Below are 18,346 nucleotides of genomic sequence, written 5' to 3' on the forward strand. Positions count from 1 at the left end.
TCATTTTTTACTTTGGCTATATTCTCTAGAGCCAGACTATGAAACTTCAGGTGTTTATAGCACAACTGCATCTACAGCAAACTTGGTAGGTATTTAATAATAGCAAAGAGTTATAGCTCCTCCTGTGTACTAGGGCACTGTTAAGAGCTATACATATAAATGTATTTAAATCAGAACAACCCTGTGAGGCTTAGTATCATTCTCATTTTGAAGATGAAATTGAGACAGGAATTAACTCGTGTTCTGGAACTAATATATTTAGAGATATTCTAACATAGGCAGTAATGATCTTTTAGAAGGTTTTATTATGATTTTTTTATTAGAATGGATGATACATTTCACTCAATATAACAAAAGTTTGCTTCTCCTTTGTGCTACATGTCTAGTAGAAGTCTATAGAAGGGCTTGCTCAGGTACTCAGGCTGATGGAAATTCATCCACAATTGTCAAGGCAGGAAATAAAATTCGGTAAATGGTGCACTGGCTCTTACAGCTTCCACCAGAGGTGATACATGTCGCTTTCTTTTCCATTTCACTGGCCAGAGCAGGTCCCACTGAAGAGTCTAACTTCTCTGTGCTGGAAGGCAAAAAGAAACATGTTAACAGCACTAAGAACTGTATCATTCAACTTGCCCTCCCTCTCATAGGCAGAATACTTGTTTCTACCTCAAAGGAAGCATCCTAAAAGGTCCCATTCAGTGTAATCAAACTCAAAGCCTAGGATTTCTGGGCTATGTGTAGTACTTGTTATATTGGGTCCAGAGGTAGCTTCTTGTGATCTTGAGACCTAAAACCAAAAATACAGAGGTTTTTTTTTCCCCCCTCCCTCCCCAGTTTACAATGCTGAAGCAGGGACTGAAATTTCTATTCAGAAAGGGAGAAAATGGGGGATAAAAAAACAGTTGTTGGCCTGTAGCTATTCTGAGACCTTCATGGGCAGACGTTGTAAGGGCCCCCAACATACTCATGGGACTCTTCCCTGGAGGAACTCTCGTTCATTTTCTGGGGCTCTTGGTTACTCCCAAGGCCCATCTTTCCTTGGCAGTGTTTGGAGTAGGCATTGGAGAATAATCCTTCCTTGGCAACCAAGCAGCTTTCTAAGCTTGCTACTTAGAGAAGATTGGAGGCCCAAGGGTGGTTTTATCTCAGTTGAGTGGTGTTAGTTCTGGCTTGTGATTTCTTTGGCTGTAAGATTAATTTATTCTGCTTCTGTTTGATTTCTTTTGGTTTCATGTACCAATAGCCATACTACAATTCTTTTCTATAGATATACTACTAAGATTTGCTATAATTCTTTGTGGTTTTATCCTTATATTTCTGTCTATTTGATTGCAAGTGGCTTGAGTTTATCAGGCATTGATGGAAGAGCCATGCATTTTGGACATTTTTCTACAAGCCATTTTGTTGAAGTGCAAGGATTTACTAGGTGTTACATCCTTAGTTGAACTCTAGCTTTGAGACATCTTTAATGCACTCGGGTTTTAACCAAAGAGTTGATTCTTGCTGCGAGGTCGAGTTTTCACTGTTTGTCGTTGTTCAAACCATTCATCAATATTACCTTTTATAGTTTAGGGTTGAAACAGTTGTTCTTTCAACCCTGTGAGTCCCTGTATGCAAGGAATCTATTCCCTTTCATTCCTGCCTGCAAACTACTAATTCTTTCCTACACACACCTGTCTTAAAATAACTTGCTTTAAACAATGCCAACAGTTATCAAAGCACAATACTAACATCATGTCTTCTAAATTGCTTACCCTAAGAGCTACATGTTCATACTCCTTCTCAATTAGGATTTTATTACAGCCGTACCCTATTTCTAGTTACCAATTTCTGTTTTAGTCAAGCTAGGTTATGCTGCAGTTAACAACCCCCCAAAATCTCAGTGGCTTAAGTCAGGAAAAGTTGTTCTTGCTAATGTCATATAGTTCAATGCGAGTTGGCAGCAGGCTGCCAGACTATGACTGTCCTTCATAGTCACTCAGGGACCCAGGCTGATGGACACATGCCATCATGATTATGGCAGTGGGGCAAAGGATACAGAAATTGAGCACTGACATTTCTGGTCATATTTTATTGACCAAGTAACATGGTCATTTTTCACTTTGGATGGAGCTGGGAAGGGCAATCCTACCATCTATTCAGGAGATCTGGAATATTTATGAAGAACTTGAATAACTACCTTATATTCTCTAATTATGACTAAACTGTGGCAACTTCATGTACTAAATTTTTGTTTTTACTGTTTAGACAATATATCTTAGGAAGGAGAAGAAAACTCTGATATGTAATTCTCTTTCTGTTCTTTCTCCTTCCCTTACTTTCCTCCTTCCAGAGAAAGTTTTTTCCCCCATTTCCTGCCACTATTACTATTCTCATATCATGTACTTTTGATATCACCTCTTGAAGTAGCCATCCAAGTGAAAAGGCAAGTAAGAATCTTACCACAAGGGATGACAAGAATACTTTTTTTCTGTTCCTTCAATTTCACTTGTCACATGTTTCTTTTTGTTCTGAATTTAAACAACCTCAATAGCTTTCAATCTCTTCATATGTTCCAAGCCCCCTGCCCCCATCACCAAATCCATAGCAAATTTCTATTGTTGCTAAAATAAAGGATAAATGTCTTCAGAATTATCAGCGTACATTTAAAAAAAACTCTTTGTCTTTAATGTTTAATTTCAATAGGTTTTTTGGAGAACAGGTGGTGGTTGGTTACAATGAATAAGTTCTTTAGTGGTGACTTCTGAGATTTCAGTGCACCCATCACTTGAGCAGTGTACCACTGTACCCAATGTAGAGTCTTATCCCTCACCCCCTTCCCACCATTTCTCCCGAGTCCCCAAAGTCCATTGTGTCATTCTTATGCCTTTGCTTCCTTAGCTTAGCTTCCACTTATGAGTGAGAACATATAGTGTTTGGTTTTCCATTCCTGAGTTACTTCACTTAGAATAATGATCTTTAATTCCATCTGAGTTGCTTCAGATGCCATTATTTTGTTTCTTTGTATGGCTGAGTAGTATTCCGTGGTATATATGCACCACATTTTCTTTATCCACTTCATTATTGATTGATGGGCATTTGGGCTGGTTCCATATTCTTGCGATTGCAAATTGTGCTGCTATAAACATATATGTGCTAGTATCTTTTTTGTGTAATGACTTCTTTTCCTCTGGGTACATACCCAGGAGTGGGATTGCTGGATCATATGGTAGTTCTACTTTTAGTTCTTTAAGGAATCTCCACACTGTTTTCCATAGTGGAAAACAGTGTACACAGTTGTACTAGTTTACACTGCCACCAACAGTATAAAACCGTTCCCTTTTCACCACATCCATACCAACATCTATTTTTTGATATTTTTGATTATGGCCATTCTTGCAGGAGCGAGGCGGTATCGCATAATGGTTCTTATTTGCATTTCCCTGATAATTAGTGATGTTGAGCAGTTTTTCCTATGTTTGTCGACCATTTGTATATCTTCTTTTGAGAATTGTCTATTCATGTCCTTAGCTCACTTTTTGATGGGATTGTGTTTTTCTTGCTGATTTGAGTTTCTTGTAGATTCTGGATATTAGTCCTTTGTCCAATGTATAGATTGCTAGATTGTGAAGATTTTCTCCCACTCTGTGGGTTGTCTGTCTGTTTACTCTGCTGGTTATTTCTTTTTGCTGTGCAGAAGCTTTTTTGCTTAATTAAGTCCCATCTATTTACCTTTGTTTTTGTCCAACGCAGGACTCCTTGAATAAAGATTTCCAGGCAAAGCCTTCTAAGAAATCATGGACATTTATTTCTACTTCTTATTTCCATGTCTAACACTCAAATAAATGTTTCTCTAGAAGCATTTGGTATTCACTTGGGAACTTCTGAGCCAGGGCAAATGTTTGCTTTTTGACAGGGGCTTTGGCTATACTTGAACACAGACTTTGGAATTGTCCATGTTAAGTGGGGCTCACCTTTTCACAGTAAGGTACCTTTTGTTGTTTGCTGTGATTACCTTTCCCTGTTCTCTCTGTGCTGTTACTAATGTAACCAATCTCTGCTGGTAGAGTTTTTGCTGCCATGACAGTCTGTCATGCATGAGTCCAAGCCATTCAAAATCATTTTTACTTTTAGAAAGACAGGGTCTTAAGCCAGAGGAGAATGATATTTGAATCTCACAATATCTATTAAATCCCGCTTAGATAAAATGCAGCTGAATAACCAGTTTACCCTTGTACCAAGCTACATATTCAGATAGAATGCCTTTTTTTTTTTTAAGCAAAACTATTGTTGGTCCTATGGTGCTTCAAGCTTTTAAGGCAAAGATCACTGAAAGAGTGTTTAGATTTCAGTTATCAGTTACATTTTAGTATCTACATCAGGACTTGAGTTAGATGTGTTGAGGATTTCTGTAGATATGTAACAAAACAGTCACCTGCATCACATTTTAGAGTCATAACTTTTAGAGCTTTGTCTTAGGGGTCACTTCCAAATTTGAATTTTTTCAGGACTGATCGCTTTCATATAGTTTTAAAATATGTTGAAACAAAGTTATTGATGTGTTGTTTGTTTTTTTATTTAACTATATTTTTGTATTCATTAAAGTCTCTTCAGGACAGAAAATCATGTTCTATGTCTCCTCAGGACACAGTTACCTCATACAACTACCCCCAGAAGGTAATCTTCATAGTGTTATTAAGCAGTTACAATGGCCTGAACACAGAAAAATGAATTTTCTCTTTTCATTTACCTTCATCATACTTCAAAGCAACTGCTTTCGTTCCTTTAGGTATTATTGTACCTTCTGGTGTCTGACACAGTGATTAGTAAATTAATTCAACAAATTATTGAGTATCTACTGTGTTCCAGACACTGTTCTATGTGCTGGCTTTAGATTACTCATAGTCTACTGTGAGCCTCTTTTATATAAAGAGTGAGTTAATCTAAATTACCCATCAATTCTGTCTCATTAACTGAAACTTAATTTTAAAGCTTTCCTGTAGAATGGAGAGTCAGCATTATAAAAAGGTAGCTGAAACCATAGGAGTAAACAAGATCGTCCTGGGCAAAGGAAGAGATTGAGAAGGGCATCTAGAACAGAGCCCGTGGATTATCAAATTTTAGAAAATGAGCAGAGAAGGACCATCCAAGGAGGGAGGAAGAGCATGAGAGAGGAATATTATGGAAGCCCTAGGAAGAGAATGTTTCAAGGAGCAGCCAGGTGTCAGTTGCTGCCAAGAGGTCAAGCAACATAAGACTTAACAGAAGTCTACTAAGATTTGTTGACATAGAGACCACTGGTGACTTTGAATACAGTTTCAGAGAACCAGTGTGGGTAGCAGCCACACTGCAGTTGGGTGGGAAGAAAATGGAGACTCCCAGTGAGGACAGTATTTCAAGAAGAGTCTGTTGCCATTCATTGAATATCTTTCTGTGCACAGCCCTGTACTGGGTGCTGTGGAAAAATAGTTTATTCTCTTAAGGAGCTGTGGCCTAAGCAGAAAAAAAATTACAGTCTTACAATGTTATAAAAAATGCAAGGCACCTTTTCTCTTGAAAAAAGTGTAGGCCAGATGTGGTGGCTCATGCCTGTAATCCCAACACTTTGGGATGCTAAGGCGGGCAGATTGCTTGAGCCCAGGGGTTCAACACCAGCCTTGGCAACATGACAAAACCGTCTCTACTAAAAATATAAAAAATTAGCTGGGCGTGGTGGTGCGTGACGGTAGTCCTAAGCTACTCAGGAGGCTGAGGTGGGAGAATCACCTGAGCCTGGAAAGTTGAGGCTACAGTGAATGAAATCATGCCACTTCACTCCAGCCTGGGCAATGGGAGTGAGACCCTGTCTCAAAAAAAAAAAAAAAAAAAAAGGTGGTTTGCTTGTGTGGGGCAATATATATGCATATAAAAATGAATTACAAATCTTTGGAATAATATGCAGGAAGCCCAGAGGTTAACTGTTTAGGAAGCGGGCAACTAGGCAGACGGAGGACAGGGCTTGGAGGAAACTTTCTATTGTATACGATTTAATACTTGATTTTCAAATCGCAGTAATGTATTACCTTTTTAGAAATAAATGAATTAAAAAATTAAAGCTCTCAAGTGACCTAAGATCTTCTGAAAGAAATAACCTTCCTATATAAGGTTTACATAAAGATTGACTTTCAGTGTTTTAGTTATCTAAACTAATTACTATTTTCTGAAGTTTAGGATCAGATAATCTACTGTTTGAAAAACCAAACTTAGAGTTTTGAACTTTCTTCCACACTTACAGGTGATGGGAAATATTGCAGCAGTTGCAGATTCCTGTGCCAGTAATGTTCCAGCTCCAGTCTTATCTAACGGTGCAGCAGCTAATCAAGCTATTAGTACCACTTCAGTTTCCTCACAGAATGCTATACAGCCTCTATTTGTATCTCCACCTACACATGGCAGGCCAGGTAGGTTATTAGCAGATGCTTACTTTGGAAGCCTCTTTTCCTATTCATGAACATGCACATCCAGCTATTCTGGTAATTAGATACCATTACTTTAATTTCCAGAATTAAATTTATTTAACCTACTTAATAAATTATGTTCTGCCATTGAGGAATCCATGAGATTTGAGAGTCAGGGATTCAAGTTTATTCTTGAAAATTTCGTGCTGGTAAGATTTTATACCTTTCATTTTGCTACCTGCTGAATTAGGGGACTTGTACTAGTTTCTCAAACCTTGAGTTAAGTTTTATCATGTAAGAGTTAAGATAGTGATGCTTCTCACCTTATAGCAAACTTTTCAGGAATTTATTCTATAAAACACGTTCCTTCGTAATGAATAATTGTCCTGTAAACATCATAATAAAAGATACAGGCTCTGGAATTTAAAAGATCTGGGTTAGAATCCTGGTTTTACAACTTATTGTGTAATTTTGTACAAATTATTGAAGCTTTTTATCTGTGGTTTGGGGGTACTGATAGTACCAATTCATGAAGTGGTTGTGGACTTTTCAGTGAGTTAATAAAATTTTAAATTATCAGCAGATTTTTAGGAAGGTGGTGGCAACAACAGCATTAGCTTTTCTGAGTCTCAAAATAAAAATGGAAATAGTGAAGTCAAAACCCATGACACCTACAAAAAACTAGGTGACAAGGTATCCCCATGAGCCCCAGGATTTAAGCAGGTAGGGACAAACCACCAGTCACAAGACCTGCATGCTATCAGGGTCTGTGAGGGAGCAAGAACATAGAAGCATGGAGGATGTTGTCTTATGTACCTGAGAATTCCAGTGAATAAGAATTCACTGAAAAGTATGGCACACAATTTGGAAGCAGCAGCCAAAACTGGGAAGGGATTTGGTCTCTCTAATACTAGGTGAGTGCATGAGGCACATAGTAGAAGGACTTAAAGGGCTTAGAACAGTTTAACCTCTAACTCTTCAAAATTGACCTGCCAGAGTTCCCTTTTAGGATAGTATTCCTAACTGGGAAGAAACTGCTAAGAGTGGAATCTGAATTGATCAGGATAGAGAAAAGAGCAGATCAGGGAAAAGAACAAAAGAAAAGGATTAAGGTCAAATGCTACACAAATATATCTTAAGGAATAAAAAGCAGAATATCCCTACAGACAATGAAAACATTAGAAATGAAACACTAAACAGATCTAAACAAACTAAAAACTGTGACAAACTATTTCAAAATGAGCTAAAGATATTAATAATACAAAACATTAAAGAATAACATAAATCAGAATTAGAAAAACTCACCTGAGGTGATAGAACTCAGCAAAGAATTATGAAGGGGAGAAGGTCATTTTAGTAATGGAGACTAAACTGTAATGAGCTTGAGCAAATACAGGTTGAGTATTCTTTATTCAAAGTGCTTGGGACCAGAAGTGTTTTGGACTTAGGATTTTTTTAGATTTTGGAATATTTGCATTATGCTTGTTGAGCATTCCTAATCTGAAAATCCAAAATTCTCCAATGAGCATTTCCTTTGAGCACTATGTAGGCACTCAAAAAGTTTTGGAATTTGGAGCAGTTTGAATTTCAGATTTTCAAATTAGGGATACCCACTCTGTATGTACAGCAGATAATGCTTTTAAGAGAAATGAGTGCTTTAGGCTTTAATTTTTTTTTTTTTTTTTTTTTTGAGACGGGGTATTGCTCTGTCACCAAGGCTGGAGTGCAGTGGCATGATCATGGCTCACTGCAGCCTGGATCTCCAGGATTCAAGCAGTCCTGCTGCCTCAGCCCCCTAGTACCTGGAACTATAGGCACACGCCACCACGCTCGGCTAATTACTGTGTTTTTATAGAGACAGAGTCTTGCCATGTTGCTCAAGCTGGTCTTGAACTCCTAGGCTTAAGTGATCCACCCACCTCAGCCTCCCAAAGTGCTGGGATTACAGGCATGAGCCACCACGCCCGGCCATAAACTTTAAAAAAAAAAACAAAGATGTAGGAAGAGGGAAATCTAAAATTGAAAAAAAAAACGAAGATAAAGATTTAAAAGCGACATATTTGAAGTTAGGCAAATGAGATCAAACACGGATAGAAGTCTCTGAAAAAACCAAAGTAAAGGAACAAAATAATACTAAAAGCTATAATTTAGAAAACTTTGCTGAAGTTTTGTATTAGGTTGTTTTCACACTGCTATAAAGAAATGCCTGAGACTGGGTAATATATAAAGGAAAGAGGTTTAATTGACTCACAGTTCTGCATGGCTGAGGAGGCCTCAGGAAACTTGCAATCATGGCGGAAAGCGAAGGGAAAGCAGACACCTTCTTTACAAGGCACCAGGAGAGAGAGAAAGAGCAGGAGAAACTGCCATTTATAAAACTATCAGATCTCATGAGAATTTACTCACTATCACAAGAACAGCATAGGGGAAACCGCTCCCATGATCCAGCCACCTCCCACCAGGTCTGTCCCTTGACATCTGGGGATTACAACTCAGTTTACAATTCAAGATGAGATTTGGGTGGGGACACAGAGTCAAACCATAAGTTTAAAAGTTTTAAAAGTACATACTTGAAACAGCACCCTGAATACCTGAGAACATTGACCCAGAGCAATAAACAGCAGAATATTCTAATAAAATTGCTAGTTAAAAAGTCCTGAGTATCTAAGAGTCTGTGGCGTATAAGAGAAATACAGTGATAATCATCAAACTTTGACAGCATTGCTTTATGCTAGAAGACAGTGGAATAACATTTAAGATACCCAAGGAAAGAATATGTGAACCAGCAATTTTGTATCCAGTCAAACTGATTTCCAAGCAGAAAGGGCAACATGTGAGAAACCAAGAATATTCTTCCCATGAGCCCTTCCTGATGAATCTGTGAGAACTGTGCTGTCAAGCAGGGTAATCACTAGCCACGTGTAGAAACTAAATTAATTAGTTAAATAAAGTAAATCTGTAGTTCCTCAGTTGCATTAGCCACATACCAAGTGCTAAAAGCCACATGTGGCTAGTAGCTACTGTATTGGACAGCAGAGATCTAGAATATTTCTATCATCACAAAAAAATTGTATTGGACAACAGTGTACTAGAGAATGAACTTTGAGTTTTAGGTTACCAGAACAATTAGAGACATTGTTCTGGTATTGTGTACCAGAACAATTAGAGGCAGAACAATTAGAGACATTAGAGACATAAGACGTGATGGTAAGTATTAAATACATAGTTACCTGTAGAAGTAAGACAAATGAGGGCTGAGAAGTTGAGACTATACTATGTAATAGCCTTATGTTTGGAGGGTGTAGTTGTAGTCATTTTTTTAAATGATAGAATTGAGAGAATATGGGCAAAGCATTTTTTCATGCTCTCAGTCATATCAGATTCTTTAATTTAGATACTCAGAAAGTTATTCCGAGACTGTGTAATGTGGGCTAAAGCAAATGAGTAATTCTGGGATATTCTAATTTTATCCCCTGTGTCTTGTGAACCAGGATTCTTAGTGTGGAAAAAAGGTAATGCAGATGTTATAGAGGTTAATTAAAAGCTTTTATAGTCTTGAATTTGAATTAGAAGTATCAGTATGAACTTGAGATATTTTATCTTTAAGTATGTGTATATGTTTCCTCACTCTGTCCATTGAAAGGCCTGAAAACAATAAGTATCCCTAGCACCTAGTTTGTGGTCTTAAAATACCATTTATTACTTTTAAAAATAAACTGGGCTCTGTGGAGAAATGGCTGATTCCAGGTCTGGGCAGGAAATGTTCAAGATGAGCCTGGAACATCTTGTCATACCAGATAGCAAGGAACATATCAAAGAGTATAGGCATTATGTCAAAAGGACTCAGAAACCATCACAAAGAAGAGATTCCCATTGGCCAAAGATGGAACAATTTGAGCCTCAACAATGATCATTGCAATAGATTGGAATATACCAAGTATGTTGAATATAAAAGTTCTTAGTGATATTTTAAAAATTGCTTACTTTAAGAGGATGATAGGAAATCAATTAATTTTCTTGAAAACTGGAACATGAAATGATCAAACATTTATTCTGCCTTCCTTATATGAACTATACTACTGAATAGCCAAATAGATGAGGGGAGGTATCTTTTTGTAATAGTATTCTAACTAATCAATTAAAAAGTGAAAATAATTTTTCAGTTCCTATTAAATGGATGGACATTAAACATCAGTAGCTACTAAGATTGCAAAGTCAGTCAAACATTAGCTATAGATGTTATAGATGTCCCAAAGGAATCAGTCCTGAATCTGATTCAATCTCCTGGATCTAGCTGCCTATTGACAGGAAATACAGAATAACATGTTGGATTGCAGCATAAGTATGTAATCTGCAAAATCCAGACTATGGGAAGCTTGTCAGGTCAAAGGGCCCAGGTTCTTTAAAGCAGAACTTGTCAGGAAATGGATGGAGGAAGGACCAATAGATTAAGACATTCAAGAAATACCCAATTTTTTAATGGACAAGACAAAAAACTACTGTTCAAGGATGCACATTTGAGTGACAAAACTCTGAAAAGACCCCAAGGAAGTGATTACTATTAAAGTCAAAACAACGGTTGGTTATGGTAGGAGGGAAAAGTATTTATAGACATGGGTAGTATCCACATTAAAATAACTCATTAAGCAGTATATTTGATTTGTTTGCTGTATCTGTTTTATTTATAAAAAGATAAAGTGGGCAGGGCGTGGTGGCTCACGCCTGTAATCCCAGCACTCTGGGAGGCTGAGGTGGGCGGATCACCTGAGGTCAGGAGTTCGAGACCTGCCTGGCCAACATGGGGAAACCCCATCTCTACTAAAAATACAAAAATTAGCCGGGCATGGTGGCACATGCCTGTAATCCCAGCTACTCTGGAGGCTGAGGCAAGAGAATCACTTGAACTCAGGAGTCAGAGGTTGTATTGAGCTGAGATCACGTCATTGCACTCCAGCCTGGGCAAGAGATTTTGTCTCAAAAAAAAGAGTGCTTAGCACAGTGCCTGGAACAAAAACATACAATAAATGTTAATGATGATACAATTTTTTCACTGGAAATGTTAATGTAGACACTACTTTTACTACTTTGTGCTAGTTGTAAGGGAAAATGTTTGCTGTCTGCTTCTAGCAGCTGTCTGAGCTTAAATTCAAGTGACAGATGAAGCAAGCATTGTAATGTTTTATTTATGTGGAATCATTGAAAGATTACGATTTAAATGCCAGATTTTTCTAAAAATGCATACTGCCTTCATTTATTTACTTTTTGTTCTCTCGGTCACTTAATGAACCTCAACTATAGATCTTTACTAGATCTGGCTGATTTTTAGTTGCTCTTTGTCATTCTTGTCAATCCTATAGATGAAACGACTGATTTTTCCCACTTTGTTCTTCATATGTCTCTCTGGCAGGCCCCTTCCATCCTTAAGTGACTGCTAATCTGCCAGGTAACAAGATACGATGATTGCCTTCAAATATGAGTCTCCTTTTAGGCATTAAATCCTGTCAACTTCAAACTCTGGGTTTCAGTAAATGTTCCCAAGTCTTTTCCCAGGGCTGGGATCAGTGACTGTCCCTGAGTGCAAAATTCAATGGAATGCCAAAAAAAAAACACGGTAATCAAGATAAATAACACTTTAATTCATCATTTTTAAAAATAAAGATTAATATAAAAAATTTGAGAACAAAGTATCAATTTTAAATAAAGACAGGATCTGTGGGTCAGGTTTAAGGTGCATTGAGTAAGGCATATACTCTTGGGGTCATGCAAGTACAGGGTTGGATCCTGTCTTTATTGAAAATTTTGATGTTGTATTCGTAATAGTTTTCTTTGTATTAGTTTTGGTAGCCCCTTAAATTTTGCACTGGAGCATCTCACCACACCTTGGCCTTGGCCCTGCTCTCTGATTTCTAGAGAAGCAGCAATATCTTATTATATATATTTATGTTCTCTTCTGAAGTGTCCTGAAGCAGACTACAGCTACATGGATGGGGGGAATCAGCATTCTGAATGCATTACATTGATTTCTACTAGTATTTTAGAAGACGTTTCTATAATTCTTGAGCCATCCCTTGAAGTGTATCTGTTAAGCCTGTGGAGCTCTTCTTAAGTCTGCGGATGAGAAGCTCATGCATCTCTATAGAAACTTGAAATTGTAAAAGCTTTTACTTAGAGGGTTTATTGTAATACTGTGCATTTATAAGGAAGGTGAATTCAGACAAAATAATCTCCAAATTGTGTCTACTCTTGATTCTTTCAGGCCCGTGAGAATGTATTTAGCCACTTCTATGTCTAGTAGTTGATTTTTACCTGGTGATCCTAATCACATTCTACTGTCTTCAGCTAATTGCCTTTCTCCATTTGCTTTTTTTTTTTTTTTTTTTTTTAAATGGCATGATACGTTTTCAGTGCTAGTTTAAAAGGAATAAGAGCAGAGCTTTGTTGGAGGAGCCATTTTATTAAAAAAAATTTGTATCTAGAACATTTGGGGATATTCTGAAAATTAAATTCCTTTCCCAAAACTGTAAAAGTAGAGATTTCGAAATATATGACAAAACTCCAAAACAGCTAGTTGAGCAAGCTTTAAAAACTTACTGTTTAATTTAGATACAGTATAATTCATTTTTTTGGTGCCCAGTTCTGTGAGCTTTGACAAATGCATAGAGTTGTGTAACCACCACCACAATCAAGAGATAATTGCATCACTCCTAAACAGTTGTTTATCAAGTTTTACATCACCTGAAGACACAGATCTATTACTGTTAGCCTGTAAATGTACAAAAGATATAGATAAGTATATTGTTAGTACTGGTCACTAAATGGAGACAATGTGGATTATGTCTTGCTAAAATATCAGAATAACAAATTCAGCTTGTGTGAATTGTTCCTGTGCTCCTATGCTAAACTCAGTGTGCTAGAACTCTGACTTTAAACATTTATGGAATGGTAAGACTAAACTTTCTATGTTTCTCAGGGTTAAAATGATAATGCAGATAACAAAATGATGAAATTTTGTACTTGGATTTAAGCTGGCTAAAATTATTCAGTTAAACTTGAAGGTTTGTATTACTCATCTTTTATAAAAATTAACAAATTTGCGTGTTATGTCATACATACATGCAGGTACGTGTTTTTACTAGGTTGTAACCACATTGTTTCCTTTATTGTCATAGAGGATTAATATTTAAATATAATTACATCTGAATTTCTTATGTCAAAAACTTTTAAATATTGATTATTTCTAAGCTGTAGTAACAGGTATAGAAAGCTAAAGGGATAAGGTACTGTATCTAACCTGTTTTTAGATTCTGTACCTCCTTAGAAATGGAACGTTCATGATTTAAAGTTCCCTATATTCCTGAGATGCTACCAGTAGAAACCTTCAAGGATTGCTAAAATCTGCAGTCTGTGCACTTTAGTCCATCTCTTATTAGCTTCTGCATTTTGTGATTTGACTGAGAGTGACAGATTGCTGAAAACATTCTTAAATTTGCATTGGGTATTAAACTAAGTAAAAATTTTGCTTTAATTATGTTTTATTTATGTACCTGTTAGCTAAATGTTCAAAAGTCTGATAGTCAAAGCTCTGCCTCTTCCAGTTTTTTCCCTTTTAATTTCCAATATTTTTCTTAAATCAAAATGACCTGTTGTGAACTAGTTCTCCATTGGTATGTCTAAGAGAATGTAGACAATTCACTCTCCAAGTTTTTTTTTTAAAGCCAAACCTTAAGAATTAAGAGTTCTTTGACCATACTCGAGACAAGAAAAGTAGATGAGCCTACTGTTCATAAGGTGTTATAGTATAGTTGTGTATTGCTACTTTATGTTTTGTTTCTTTGTTAGTGATTGCCTCACCATCCTATCCATGCCATTCTGCTATTCCTCATGCTGGTGCCTCTCTACCACCACCACCACCACCACCACCACCACCACCACCACCACCACCACCACCACCACCACCACCACCTCCTCCTCCTCCTCCTCCTCCTCCTCCTGCTCTTGATGTGGGAGAGGCTTCAAACTTACAACCACCACCACCACTACCACCTCCACCTTATTCCTGTGATCCAAGCGGCAGTGATTTGCCTCAAGGTAAGTAGATTTTGAGACTTAGGTGAGGGGTCTGCGACTTAAAAAATATTGTTAGAGCATATCTCTCTGGTTGACCTGTTGGGGAATGGGGAACCAAATGAAAATTGACTTGAGAACACAATACTGGAAGTGACTAAGGAAAGGAGCAATTAAAAGCTGAAAACTGAGAATATCTTCTACATAATCAACAAGTGGATGGTTGAGTTTATGTGTGCTGCTGTTTTGTTTTGTTTCTTTGGTAGCTACATGCCTACCCTGAAGAAGATTCTCAAATGGATATCTTTGCTTTTCTTAACTGTTTTCCTTGCAAAACAGGACTTGGTATCAAATTTTTCTTTATTTCTTAAATTCTTTCCACAAGTGCATGAGTTATTGCAGTCTTTCATATTTAGAATTTCAACTGAATTTTAAAAATTTGGGGGAATGGGGATTAGGAGTCTTATCTGCCTTGAATTTGAGCTGTGTTTTCTTAAACATCTAAGGAGTAGTTTTTCATTGGAAGTTCTTTATTACTCCTCAGTTTGGCATATTTCTCAAGAGAATTATAGTTGAGAATTGTTTGTAGCTTATACTTTCTTGCTATAATATTTTCTTGGTTTTTCTAGCTGCTTCTCTATTTTTGCTTCTTTTTTCCAACCCCTAATCACCAAGATTTTCTTTAACTCCCATCTGTTTTTTCCCTACCTTTAAACTTCACTGTTACTTCTATGTAGTTTATTCCTAAATCTAGCTAGCCTTGGCGTCAGAAGTTTTAGTTACTTGTCTCCAGATACTTGCTAGACATTTTCACTTAGCTTTTTAGTTTTCATTTCAGTAATGAAATTCCTCATATTTATCTTTTCCCCAGGCCACACAAAACATTGACTTTTCTCCTTGGTTTTTTATTTGGTTAATAGTGGTATCATTTCCACCTAATTTGCCCAATATCTAAACCCTGATTTCTTTACTACTCTCCCTTCCCTTACCTATCTGTACCCGAGATGTACTTAGTCACCACATAATGCTGATTTTGTATTTTTCCAGTATTTTACTATGACAATATTCAGACATTCATCCAAGTTGAATTTTAAAATGAAGTCATATTTATCACTTAGATTCTATCATTAACATTTATACTTTATCACATATCTATCCATCTTTCCCTCCATCCACCTCTATTAATCCATCTTCTTTTTGATACATTAAGTAAATTGTAGACATTTGTACACTTCCCCATAAAAACTTCAGGATACATACCATTAAGTAGTTTTTTCCTTTTGATGTACAGTTTACATATAATGAAATGTACAAAACTTAAATGCACATTAGTTTCGTTTTAACATATGCATGCATGCACTTGTGTAACTCAAATCCCTATCAAGGTATAAAGTATTAACATTGTCCCGCAAATTTCCCTCATGCTCCTTCCCAGTTTTTCCCATGCTCCCCCTAGAGGCAACCACTGTTTGAGCTTTTTTCTACCGCAGATTAGTTTTACCTGTTTTAGAATTTTATAGAAATGTAATCATATAGTATGTAATCTTTATGGAGAGCTTCTTAAACTTGGCATAATTTTGGGATTTGTCTGTTGTCGTATGTGTCAGTAGTCCATTTGTTTTCGTTGTGGAGTAGCATTTCATTGTATGACTGTTCCACAGTTTGTCTATTCTCCTGTTGGTGATAGATAGCTGGACTATTTCCAGTTTGGGGCTGTTATGAAAAAAGCTGCTATGAACATTCTTGTAAAAGTCTTTGTAAACATATGTTTTTATTTCCCTTGGGCAAGTACCCAGCAGTGGAATTGCTGGGTCATAGAGAGATATGTGTTTACTTTTATAAGTAACTGCCAAACATTTTTCCAAAGTTGTACCATTTTGCACTTCACCAGCAGCATATGAGAATTCCAGTAGTTTCCCTTGCCCACCAACATTTATTGTCGCCACTCTCTTTAACTTTATCCATTCTGGTGACTGATCATGTTTTTAAAAAAATCTGTTTTATAGAGCAGTTTTCTGTTCCTTGCCAAATTGAGAGGAAGGCATAGGGATTTCCCATTTTCCACCAGCCCCCACATGTCCATAGCCTCCCATATTATCAGTGTCCCCCACCATACCAGAGTGTGGTATATTTGATACAATGATGAACCTACCTTGGCACATCATTATCATCCAGAGGCCATAGTTTATATTAGTGTTCATTCTTGCTCTTGCACTTTCATGAGTTTGGACAAATGAATGACGACATGTATCCTTAATTATAGCATCACATGTATGCGATAATGGAGCATTTCTACCCCAGAAATCTGTGCTCTGCCTATTATTATTCAGCCCCCAACTCCTGGCAATCACTGATTTTTTACTGTCTCCATAGTTTTGACTTTTCCAAAATGGCATATAGTTGCAGTCATGCAATTTATAGCCTTTTCAGAGTGGCTCTTAGCAATACATATTTAAGTTTCCTCACCAAATCATTATCTGAATGTACCACAGTTTATAGATCCATTCACCTACTGAATAACATCTTGGTTGCTTCCACTTTTGGTTACAGTTGCCCTAAACATCCATGTGCAAGTTTTTTTGTGGAAATATATAGAGAGAGATGGAGTCTTGCTCTGTCACCCAGGCTGGAATGCAATGGTACGATTTCAGCTCATTGCAACCTCTGCCTCCCGGGCTCAAGCGATTCTCCTGCCTCAGCCTCCTGAGCAGCTGGGATCATAGGCACCCACCACCACACCTGGCTAATTTTTGTATTTTTAGTAGAGATGGGTTTTCACCATGTTGGCCAGGCTGGTCTTGAACTCCTGACCTCGCGATCCACCCACCTCAGCCTCCCGAAGTGCTGGGACTGCAGGCGTCAGCCACCGTGCCCTGTGGAAATATTTTTTTTAACTCCTTTGGGGAAACACCAAGGATTACAATTGCTCTGTTGAATAAGAATGTGTTTTATTTTGTAAGAAACTGTCAAACTGTCTTCCAGAGTGGCTATACCGTTTTGCATTCCCACCAGCAATGAATGAGTGTTCCTGTAGTTCCACATTCATGCCAGTATTTGGTATTGTCAGTGTTCTGGATTTTGGCCATTCTAATAGGTGTGTAATGATATCTCATTGTTTTAATTTGCATTTCCCTTATGAAATCTGACGTGGAGCATCTTTTCATGTGCTTATTTGCCATCTATATGTCTTTGGTGAAACATCTGTTAAGGTGTTTGGCCCGTTTTTAATTCAGGTTGTTTACTTATTGAGTTCTAAGAGTTCTTTGTATATTTTGGGTAACAGTCCATTATATCAGGTATGTCTTTTGCAAATATTTTTTCCAAGTCTGTGGCTTGTCTTTTCATTCTCTTAAGTGTCTTTCGCAGAGCAGATGTTTTTAATTTTAAAGAACTCTAACATATAAATTATTTCTTTTATGGATCATGCCTATGGTATTTTATCTAAAAAGTAATTGCCAGACTCGGGGTCATCTAGATTTTCTCCTATGTTATCGTCTAGGAGTTTTATGTTTCGCATTTTACTTTTAGGTCTGTGATCCATTTTGAGTGACTTTTTTGTGAAGTATGTAAAGTGTGTATAGATTCATATTTTTTGCATGTGGATGTCCAGTTGTTTGATTACTTTTTTCATGTGCTTATTGGCCATTTGCATATTTTTTGTAAAGTGTTCACATATTTTGACTACTTTCTTTTTTATTGGGTGCTTGTTACTGAGTTGCCGACGTTCTCTACATATTCTCTATGCTAGTCTTTTGTCAGGTATGTTTTGTGAATATCTGCTCCTATTCTGTGGCTTATCTGTTTTCTTCATGGTGCCTTTTGATGGGTAGAGGATTTTAATTCTGATGAAATATAATTGATCATTT

At 37.1% G+C, this 18,346-nt stretch overlaps 1 protein-coding gene across 11 annotated transcripts in view; it reads left to right on the forward strand.

Moving 5' to 3' along the window:
* Window positions 1-18,346, forward strand: part of ALG13 (ALG13 UDP-N-acetylglucosaminyltransferase subunit) — a 79,231-nt gene that overhangs the window by 48,755 nt on the left and 12,130 nt on the right. For 4 of the 11 annotated variants that reach the window (XM_055267328.2, XM_063634272.1, XM_055267333.2 and 1 more), the window contains exons 21-25: window positions 30-85; window positions 3,896-3,967; window positions 4,585-4,656; window positions 6,254-6,419; window positions 14,256-14,504. In XM_055267328.2, coding sequence (XP_055123303.1) covers window positions 30-85; window positions 3,896-3,967; window positions 4,585-4,656; window positions 6,254-6,419; window positions 14,256-14,504 — 615 coding nt within the window. The remainder of the gene's footprint in view (window positions 1-29; window positions 86-3,895; window positions 3,968-4,584; window positions 4,657-6,253; window positions 6,420-14,255; window positions 14,505-18,346) is intronic. The other 7 variants (XM_055267329.2, XM_063634273.1, XM_063634269.1 and 4 more) reach the window with 6 other exon arrangements.

The sequence above is a fragment of the Symphalangus syndactylus genome, chromosome X (genome assembly GCF_028878055.3).
Source record: "Symphalangus syndactylus isolate Jambi chromosome X, NHGRI_mSymSyn1-v2.1_pri, whole genome shotgun sequence".
Lineage (NCBI taxonomy): Eukaryota > Metazoa > Chordata > Mammalia > Primates > Hylobatidae > Symphalangus > Symphalangus syndactylus.